Source organism: Panicum virgatum, chromosome 8N (assembly GCF_016808335.1).
Source record: "Panicum virgatum strain AP13 chromosome 8N, P.virgatum_v5, whole genome shotgun sequence".
Classification (NCBI taxonomy): Eukaryota; Viridiplantae; Streptophyta; class Magnoliopsida; order Poales; family Poaceae; genus Panicum; species Panicum virgatum.
Genome location: NC_053152.1, coordinates 17,922,736 through 17,934,003, shown reverse-complemented (window position 1 = coordinate 17,934,003; position 11,268 = coordinate 17,922,736). Strand labels below are relative to the sequence as shown.

The 11,268-nt window shown below is 46.1% G+C and overlaps 1 protein-coding gene across 1 annotated transcript; it reads left to right on the top strand.

The window, feature by feature from the left end:
* The first annotated feature begins 5,699 nt into the window (after nt 1-5,699).
* Nucleotides 5,700-7,717, top strand: LOC120684852. The gene is made up of 2 exons (XM_039966717.1): nt 5,700-6,780; nt 6,924-7,717. The coding sequence occupies exons 1-2, from the start codon at nt 5,700-5,702 to the stop codon at nt 7,715-7,717; spliced, it is 1,875 nt and encodes a 624-aa protein (XP_039822651.1).
* Nucleotides 7,718-11,268: the final 3,551 nt, after the last annotated feature.

Genomic DNA, 11,268 nt, shown 5'->3' with positions numbered 1-11,268 from the left:
CTAACTGCCGGAAACAAGCCAATAGGATAAGCGGCTACTTCATTGGGATGATGCTCACAGAAGGTAGTGATAGCTTTGAGAGCTGCTGTCTCAAAAGCGTCCACAAGACAATATCCAACCACCTCAATCTCAATAGGTGGCCAAGCCAAGGTGGGGTGCTGAGGAATGGTCATGGTGACTCTGCTCTTCTGAACTCCATCCTTAGAAAACTATGGTCCCTTGTACCGGGGTGGGTCTGGGTAGTGGAAAACACGGAGCGTATCCCACAAAATCCTCGAAAAGCCCTCCCAGTACAGGCAATCAGTATGAGCACATCCATCCTCACCCCAAAAGACATTGTGACAGTCCACCATCTGAATCAAAAAGGATTCAAATGTGAGTTATATGCTTATCTCAAGACTTCTCAAATAAAGCTTTTTAAGAAGACTGCGGAAAAATGTGATTCTGATTCAAAGAATTATATGGTTTCACCAATTTCAGAAAGTAACAAACCCCCAAGTGGTACTGGTTCATCATTTGAGATTATATGGAACGAAAAGATCATTATAACATCGTGATGGGCTAAGGATGAAGGCACGACTCAAATCCATCTTTTCATCCAAGGAAATCTAAATGTTTCAACAAACATGCCCCTAATATCAAGCTTTAACTCAACTTATGGGTTAAGCATACTAATACATATCCATGAAGATCCACACTAGAAATCCCTTAAAAGGACTCATGTAACAATTTCAAATTCTAGGAATCAAATCAAACATCATCAAACCAAGCATGCACAGCCTATTCGTTCCTCACAAGGTAAACAATTGCCAACTATTGTTGGGCTTACGCGGTTAGTACGGTGGCATAACATCAATACGTCTCTCCCTATTATATCTAGTCGATAAATTCTAACCGTTCTTAACTTATCAAATCGCAGTTAGTGTACCTGTAGAAGATTGACAGAACATATATATGTATATGCATTGAACCTTTCATGCCAGCACTCATGAAAGTGTTCCCATACATTACCGCTCACTATAGAAGCCGCAGCCATACAATTTCCGCCGTATGGCCAACGTCAACATACGCCATTGAGATAGTGTATTCACAATTTCCTTTACTCCCAATATAATCGACCGAGGGTCGGTATATTGGCAGCAGCTCAAGTAGGCCACTGCTTGAGCGTAGTGTTCGGTTCGCATTGCCGACGGGAAGGTCAGACTCCCTCAACTGACTGAGTACACTTTACTTCCAATATAGTCAACTAATAGTTGGTATATTGGGAGTACCTCAAGTAAGCCACTGCTTGAGGGCAGCGTTCGGCTCGCATCACCGACGGGAAGGTCAGACTCCCTCAGCTGACTGAGGATCCTTACCTTCTTACCTTAGCGTAGATGCGTCGTTACAGAAATTAAGGGTTGCTTGTGAGTATGGTTTGACAATAATGTAAAGTGCTAGAAGTCAGATATAATAAACCATACATAGATAGCCACCTAGTAACTCCCGTAAATTCCCTAGGACTTTACGTTTTATGCATAACCCTTAACGAAACCAACGTAGTTTTTAGAAATACCTTGTTGGTCAAATTTTATACGGAAATTGATTTTTAAGGTTCTAACACCTATGGTGTACACGTGTAGCTCTGATACCAGCTGTGGCAGAACCACTTGAATTATCCCGGCTCAAGTGCGCTAGCCATCACCATAAGGGCAACACCGACACAAACGCACTTCAAACGGAACAATTCTTGGTCTGTCGGGTAACGTCCCGATACAACCACCGGTTCTCGGATCGAACAAGCATACCCTGCACGAAGGCGAGTCCAGAGATATTAAAACCATACATATTTTACAACACAGGCATAGTAGTTATTACACAAGTTCAAAATAATATTATAGGTCCAAACTTAGTAAAACAATTATACAAGCCATAAGTTTAACGTTCAGAGTTTAAGCAGCGGAAAGAAAACACGATGGCTACAACACGTCGCAAAAGTATACCAAGCTAGCCCAAGCAAGGTATCACTCATCGGGGTCATTGCCGCCCGAAGACGGATCCCATTCTACGGACCAGCCAGTAGGCAAAGAGCAGGTTTCAAAACTCATACCTGAAAAAGGTTTCAATAGCAAGGCTGAATATTCTAATACTCAGCAAGACTTAACCGTCAACGGATATACTTAGTCCACCTAGCTAGTCTATGCAGGGTTTTGTAGGCTCTGGTATTTCTTTTGCTGAAAAGCAATAAAGAGTAGGTCCTTACTTTCAAGTTTTAGCTTCCAAGATTCTAGTTGATTAACCATTCTATGTAAGCAACTACTCCTATTCAACTATGGTAGAACTTTAAGCAAACATCAAGATTGATCATAATAATGTTACTCTTATTACTCTGTGTGGCAAAGGGATCAAGTAGTCCCAAACCGTGAGAAGCGGACGATTCGAATCAAATTTGTTAACCTGGCCAGGCAGACCTAACACACACGTTTGGAACACCGTCGGGTCGTTCCCAAACAACCGTTACCTTTCATTCCGACCTGTGGATAGGGTCACTCTCCCCGACTACAGGGCACCATCTTCCTCTCTGTAGCCGTGGTGTTGCGCAACATAAACATAAATAAAAACCTATCTCTAAGAGAGAGTGAAAGGTATATCCACTCACCGGTCCGATGGGCTTCTAGGCTTACCGCGTACCATATTTACGGCGTGTGGCTAGTACGTTCAAAAACTTAACCACCGCAACCACACACCGCAACCTTAGCAAGTTTATCAACACAGACGGGGTTTCACACAAGGTCATGATATCAAACATGACCTCGTCCGTCGTCCTTATATTGATAGCAGAAAGTAAACCAGCAATTCCTATAGAGCTCGCGAGTGACAAGCAATCACTCGACTTTTACCGGTCCTATAAGCTTAGCAATTATTCGAACTCGGGTCTAGTGTTCAGTACATAGGTTCCTAGGATCATGCATCTAGGGTTTCAATTCAAATCCTAAGAATTGTAAATGCACAAGTAAGTAATAGCGATAAATTGTAATAATTTGAAATACTGGGTTATGTCCGGGGCTTTCCTTCGCGATAGTCACTAACTAGATTAGCCTTGGGCTCTTCCGGACTTTGGTCCGGGGCTTCGGTCAGTATAGTGGTGTTCACCTGGGCTTCTGGATCACCTTCTTCGGACTCCAGGATTAACTCGTACGTCCCGTCCGCTAGAGCAGTCGTATCTATATGTGATGCAAGAACAGTATTACACAAACACACTTCACGATAAAGTTGTAGTCCAACATTTAGCAAACAAACATTCATATGGGCAAGCGTTTATAGGGTAGTTATTTAACAACGATTACTACACAAAACAACAAGATCAACTTCACAAAACAGTTTGATTAAACTTACAAAGTAAGTGTTAGTTAGTTTATATACCATACAAATCATGGTTTGCAAAGAATTGAGTAACTCAGTATAAATACAGTATGTAACTTCAGTAAAATTACTTCAAACAGTAAATACAGAGAGCAATCTACCCTACAAAATTCATTCCATTTCATGCCACCAATTAATCAGAATAAAATAGTTATTCAGACTACACCTAGAGCAAGATCAAATTCTACAGAACAAACTACAGCACTTATGAAGTTCAAAAATTTTCAGAACAGGCTCGGGGTGGCCGGATTGGGGGTTCCCCGCGGAGCAGTTGCTCCGGCGGCGACGGCCAGCGGCGGAGGCGGCGTTCCGGTGAGGTAGAAGCAGCGTGGAGTGGTCGGGGAGCTTCACCGCGACAAGAGGGAGCTATTGGTGGGGTCGATTTAGGGCGGGAAAAGGCGGAGGATGGGGCTTGACATTGAGCTCAGAGGGAGGCGGCGACCATGGCGGCGGCGTTCTGGGGTTTCCAGGCAGGGAATTGGCGAGAGAGTGAGTGGAACAGTATGAGAGGGTTTCCCTGGTGCTGAGACATGCGCTAGGAAGGGAACTGGGGCTCTGTCCCGAGCTCTCTACGGCGACGGCGAGGTGGCGGCCGCGCGGATGGCCGGGGTGGCGTGGCGAAGACGGGGAAGCTCCAGCGCGAGGGGAAAAGGGCGGCGAGGAGCTCGGGCGCGACGTGTGGGTGCCACGGAGAGCAGGAGGTGGCCTGTGGCCCTCCATGGCGGCGTGCGGCGCCGCTCAGCGCCGGCGGCAGAGCAAGCAGAGGAGTAGGGAGGTGGAAGATGAAGGCTGGACTGGTTTGTAATTTCTGCAAAGCTTAGGGGCTCTACTGTAAAACAAAAATATCTCCTAAAGTAGGGCTCAAATGAAAAAGTGCCCAACATGAAAGTTGTTCAATTTTTCAAGATATACAACTTTGATGTTGTGCAAAAATTGATTTGACCAAAGGTTAAAGAGTTATTTTGAAAACATAGGAAGGATTTTGAATTTAATGGACTTTTGTCTTTTCCAATGCAAATTCAGTTTAATTTCAAACTAAAAAGCAAAATTTTCTGCCAAGCAATGATTACACTGAATTTTACAAATAAACCCTCCACAAAAGCAATATTTGCTCTCCCTATTCAAATTAAGTAATAGAAAGGACCTTGCATTAAATCATATTTACACAACTACCCTTAGATTTTTACAATAAGATCCTTTTTCAAGCAAAATAAGCACATAATGCATAAAATAAATGCAATTCTACTGTGCAGACACCTAGGGTGTCACACCCGGGTCCATTGGTGGCTGGGACTAATGTGGAGGACCAAATACCCTTTCCGTAGTAGTGGTTTGTGGTTTCGTATATCATGTTTTCATTATAGGACTTCTGTGGTAGCGCATAGTGAACTTTGCATAAAAATTAAAATGAAAGGAAACAATTTCCATTTTATTGCAAAGAGTCTTGAATCACAGTGGTTAATAGTTAGACAATCAACTATAATAAAGGTGGAAGGTGCCTCACAGAATAAACATGTTGTCAATACCAATTCACTATCTCTCTCCCGTTATGCCAAGGACTTGAACATGACGCCGCAGCAAAGAATTGAGATTAGAAAGCCTGAACTACTAGGGTGCAATGAAGAGACCAACACTACTACAAAATTCTATTTACCGAGGCGCTTGAAAAAAGCCTCGGAGGCGGGCGGTCTAGCGGCTCGCCTAGGTTAACCCGTGCCGGGCTGCCGGCCGTACAACCGCCTCGGTTAAAACACCTCAGTTAATAACCATTAACTGAGGCGGTTGATTTAGGACAGACCGCCCAGACCGCCTAGACTGCCTCGGTTAAACTATTAACCGAGGCGGTCTGTCCTAAATCAACCGCCTCAGTTAATGGTGATTAACCGAGGCGTTTCCTTTATGTTGCCCGTCTCGGTTAAGTTCATTATATATAGCAGCCCACCCCTCTTCTTCCTCCCCATGGCTCCTCCTCCATTTTTGGGTGTTTTGACCTCAAAACAACCAAAATTAACCATCTTAGAGGGGGGAGATTTTGCCTTTGGATTTGGTGAGGGAGGACACCACTAAAGGTTGATTTCTGACTCCTCCAACTCTCATCTCCTCTCTTTTACATGATTTTGGTCTAGATCTAGATCTAAATGGAGGCGAGAGAAAACCGGAACCGGATCTAGATCTGCGTATTTGACACTATTTTCTTGTTGTGTGCAAGGTCTCATTCATGGACAAGGCTGAGTGGATGTACAAGATAATCGTTGGGGCCCGAAGATGCACAGATTTTTGAGAACCTTGCTAAACGTATGGACCAAGATGATGTCTTGTTTGGGAATCCGAAGTGGCTTGAGAATTTCAAGGAGATGAAGCAGGCGGCAATTGATCCGTTGTATAAGTACTGTCCGAAGCAATGGACGGCATTACGTTTTAACCTCCAATTGCTGATGTTGAAGTCTCGCCATGGGTGGTTCGACACTAGCTTTAATGACATGTTGCGTATGCTTGCTGACACATACCCAGAGGGTAACAAGGTGCCCGCCAATGCCTATCGAGCGAAGAAGATGATCCGGCCAGTGTCGATGAAGTTTAAAAAGTTCCATGCATGCACTAACCACTGTATCCTGTATCGGGGCAAGTATGAGAACTTGCATAGCTGTCCGCACTACGGCGCGAGTCGGTACAAGAGGAATGCCGGTTGTCGCGCAGACGTGGATGATGAGGGACCCAAGAGTTGGCAGAAGAAGAAGAAGACGGCCAATCAGATCCCGGTTCTTGAGGATGAGGAAGAAGAGGGCTATGTACAGAGGAAAAGTCCTGCCCTGTCAGTGTGGTACCTCCCTGCGATCGATCGCTTGCGTGCGCTATTCGGTAACCTAGAGGATGCCAAGCTGATGTCGTGGCATGCATCGGCAGAACGTATCAAGGGCGATAGCAAGCTACGACACCCCACCGATGGCAAGCAGTGGAAGAGTTTCAATGCCAAGTTCGCGAAGGAGTTTGGTGACGAAGCGAGGAATGTCAGGATCGCACTAAGTACGGATGGGATGAATCCCTTCGGTGACCTCAGCAGTTCCCACAGCACTTGGCCGGTCATCCTGACTATCTACAACCTACCTCCCTATCTATGCCAGAAGCGTAGGTATATTTTACTAACCATACTTATTTCTGGTCCAAAGCAACCAGGCAATGATATAGATGCGTTCCTGGAGCCACTCATGGAGGACATGAAGATGCTATGGGAAGATGGGGTGAAAATGATGGATGCGTCCGTAAAGAAGGAGTTCACTCTAAAATCCATCATCTTTGTCACCATCACCGATTACCCTGGCCTTTTTGCACTATCGGGGCAGGTCAAAGGGAAGTCAAGTTATGTAGTGTGCATTGATGGTACCTGCTACACTTATTTTACTGGATCAAAGAAATTGGTGTACATTAGGCATAGGCGATTCCTCAGCAAAAAGCATAGGTACCGGGATCCTTCGATGAATCAGTTCTTTGACAAAGATCCCGAGCCTCAAATTAATGAGCAGAGAAGACGAGTTATGGGAAAAATGTGTTTGAAATGGTGAATGGCATAAACATAGAGTTCGGGAAAAAGAAAAAATCTAAGGAAGATGGGACCACAGCAAAGAAGAAGAGGAAGCGGGATCAGATGGAGGAGATACAACCACCTGTCACCCCAGTACCTTTCAAGAAGCAGTCGTGTTTCTTCAAGTACTTGTCGTACTGGAAGGAGCTAGATACGCCCCATGCTGTCGACTGCACGCACCTTTCGAAGAATGTCTTTGAAAGCACAGCCAGAATCCTTCTGGACATCAAGACTAAGATGAAGGATGGTCTAAAGTCACACTACGATCTTGTGAACCTGAACATTAGGCCTGAACTTCATCCGACTTTGGCGGCGCAGAGCAGGAAAGTGGACCTCCTGGGCGCGTGCTATAACCTCACAACTGATGTGAAGAGAGCCGTGTGCCTGTGGCTTAGGGCTGTGAAGGTGCCGACCGGTTTCTCTTCCAACATCAAGAGTCTGGTCTCTATGAAGGACCTCACATTAACCAGCTTCAACGAACATGACTGCCACATCATGCTCACGGTGTTCCTCCCAATTGTCATCAGGGCAATAGGTCTAGAGTACGTGAAGATGGTCATCACACGCCTCGGTTACTTCTTCAACTGGATCACACAAAATGTCATTGATGAAGCTGAGCTGCCAGGCATGAAACAATTCATCGTAGAGACAATTTGCCAGCTGGAGATGTGCTTCCCGCTGTCTTTCTTCGATATTATGCTGCACCTGATGATGCACATGGTTGATCAGATATAGGACCTTGGGCCTCTATACCTGCACCAGATGTGGATGTACGAGAGGTTCATGTCGACATTGAATAGATATGTCTATAACCGTGCTTACCCAGAGGGCTCTATAATCGAGGCATACACAACAGAGGAGGCCATTAACTGCTGCACCAAATACATCCGGGATGGAAATGCAATTGGGTTGCCCATCCATCCGCACGAAGGCAGAACCTCAGGGATGGGGTGCACTGGGAGGAAAGTACGCACCGATGTAGAAGAAGAAATGGTGCAAGAAGCTCATCACAATGCCCTTAATCAGTTAGTTGTCAAGGATAAGTGGGTTGAAAAGCACCTGGAAGAGCTCTGTCGTGGTCGCGACGGACGCACAGAGGCATGGGTACAGAGACAGCACAAGATCAATTTCATGACATGGATCAAACAATAGGGCATACCTCGCAATCATGATGCGGCGGAATTGTGGCTTGCGTACGGTCTGTCTTCCCAAATCACCTCGTGGCAAGGATACGACATCAATATATACAGGTTCCACACGAAAGAGAAGGATAAGAAGAGCATAGCACAAAACAGTGGGGTTCGATATGAGGGCATCGTTGAGGCCACTAGGGACACCAAGGCATACTTTGTGTAGATTGAGCAGATATGGGAACTTGACTACGGCGGTGAACTATAGATACCCATCTTCCAATGCCAAGGGGTAAAGCCGAATGCGGTTGTCGTGGACGAGTAAGGGCTAACCACCGTGGAGCATGGAAGTGTCGGGTACAAAGATGATCAGTGGGTACTAGCAAACCGCGTCGCTCAGGAAGCCTACTACCCGAAGCCCAGAGATTCCAAAAAACATGTGGTTGTATTAGGAAAGCAGAGGATCGTGGGAGCTAATGGAGTGCAGAGCCCCGAGAAATACAACTACATGGAGTTCTCACTCTTTACTGATCATCCACGCAAGATCAAGCAAGTCGAGTACCGTGTCAACAAGACCAAGATCAAGCCTTGGTGCCGCTCGGACGGTGAGAAGAGGACAGTGGTTGCGTCGACGCCAAAATGATATGCATTGTACACAACATTTTGTAACTTATTATTGCAATGGAATCCAAATGTATGCCTTTACATTTGTTGGAAATATACACATTTCTTCACTCGGAAACGTTTGGCCAGGATTACAAATTAAAATCAAGATTTAGAGCTATGTTTGAACACTATTTGTTCAGAGGAAATTTTGAAAACGTTAGAGGACAAATCAGCAAAACTTGCTGAAACAGAAATGGTAGAGAATTTTAAAACTCACAACATTGCTTTTTTGACATTTTGTAGTCCAGTGGAAAAATTTGTAGAAAAATGCATTACAAGTTCAAGTTGAGGAAAAAACTTAACCGAGGCAGGCTTCATAAAATAACCGCCTTGGTTAATATTAACCGAGGCGGTCCGTGTGCTCCGCCTGCCCCGGTTAATGTTTGCCTATATAACCCCCCCTGCCGGCCAGTTTCAAATCTCGCCGCGACGCCGTTTCGTCCCCGAAGGGCTGCCGCCGCGCGAGACAACCCTAGCGCCATCCCCGCACCGCCACCCGCGCCGCCACCTCTACGCCGCCACTCCTGCACCGCCCTAATAATATTAAAGGAGTAAAATTTCTCTCCACCAATTTTTCTTGTCCACCTTCCTCTAATTGCCCGGAAAGTGGAGATTTTCTTCCTCTAATCGCGTTGAGAAGCAATATGTATTGTTTAATCATGGAATTCCGGGAGTATAAAAAATGAAGCAATGCACACAGTTACATGTAAAAAGCATACATTTACTAGGCTTAGCTTTTTGAGAGGATTCTTACCGTCAATCCTGGATTCGTTACCCTTTGGTAATCAAATTCAACTTCTGGGATGCGAGAAATCTTGTGGGCATCCTCCCCCTTGCATCTCTTAACCAGCCTTGGATAGTCTCTAATGGACAGTCTCTTCAAGGTGGTAAGGTTCCATATGCTTTCAGGAAAACATGCCAGCTTGGGCGGGGACCAGATGAATAATTCTTCAAGGGCAATGAGCTGCCCCAGCCATTCCGGCAGTATCTCCAGGTTGGGTAAATACAAAAGTAGCCCTCTGAGAGAGGGGAACCAGCATAGACTAGCCTCCGGCAAGGACAATAATGAGCTATCGTGTTGAAAGGGTGGAAAGGTGTTGAAGTCAACCACGGCGGGGTCACGGTGTGCCACCGAGAGGGGAGAGGGCGCCGCCACATGAGGACGGTAGAAGCTAGGCCCTAGGTGTTGGGTCGCGGTGAGCCGCCTTGGAAGGAGGGGTGTCAGCCGCCACACCGGGACCATCCATCTCGAATCTGTAAGGAAAATGGCCTCATTAAGCCATTGTTTTGTGATTTTGGTGATTGAGTAACAACGCAATCAATGGGACTAATGCGTTTATCAAGTAAACATTAATAGATCCCAGGGATGAAGCAAAAAGGCCAAGCAAAGCAAAACACGAAGAAAGAACACAAAGAAACCCTGAATTGGACGAGTTCTACAAGAATCAGTTGTATCGGTTGAACCGGTGAGCCAGCACCGGTCTATCCGGTGGGGCTCGGATGCACCGGTGCCCTAGCACCGGAGCAAGTTGCAGTGCTGGTGCCAGCAAGCCGTGTGGCACCAGATGCACCGGTGGTGCCAAGATGTTGCACTGGTGCAAGCACCATGTCATGCATCAGACAGCATGTCAAGTGGCCTGGACGAAGTTCTTCAGCACCGGATGAACCGGTGGTACACCGGAAGAAGCACCGGTGCAATTCCGGGACAGTTGCAAGGAAGAGAAGCTGCACCGGATGAACCGGTGACAAAGCACCGGTCTATCTGGTGATGCCACATCAGACTGTCAGAGACCCAACGGCAACCCATTGCACAGAGTGACTGGATGCACCGGTGCTATGCCTTCGGATAAACCGGTGCAGACGCAGAAAGGTGGCCAACGGCTCTAAATGGCTACTTCGACTTCGAGGCCTATATATATGCCATCCCCCGGCCTTTTGGAGTTTGCTGGAGTTACTACAAGTCTCATACACACCCAAGAACATCTCCAAGCCATCCAAGAGCTTAGTGTTCATATCTTTAGCCCTTAGCACACTTTGAGAGTGTTGTGTAAAGTATTAGGTCTTAGTGAGTGAGTTTGCAAGGCCTTGAGCCCTTGTGCTGTGGTTCTCTTGTGAACCAAAAGAAGATTCGGTGCGCTGGCACCTCGGAGCTTGAAGGCTCGCCGGCAATGTCATCGACCCTCCGACTTAGTGTGGAGCAGCGACGACATCCTTTGTGCGAGGGACGTGGAGACCCCCATCCTTAGTGGAAAAACTCCTTAGTGGAACCCGGGATTAAGGTGACTGTGATTGTGTTCACGGAAGAGACTTGATTGCCGAGTAGCAATACTCTTAGTGAGTGCTACAACAACGTGGATGTAGGTGTGCCTTTGTGGCTAACCGAACCACGGGATAAACACCCGCGTCAAGAGTTTACTTCTCTCTATCCCGCTCTTTAAGCTTCCGCATTTCATATTAGTAATATTTGTGCCTTACTTTCATAGAGTAGTT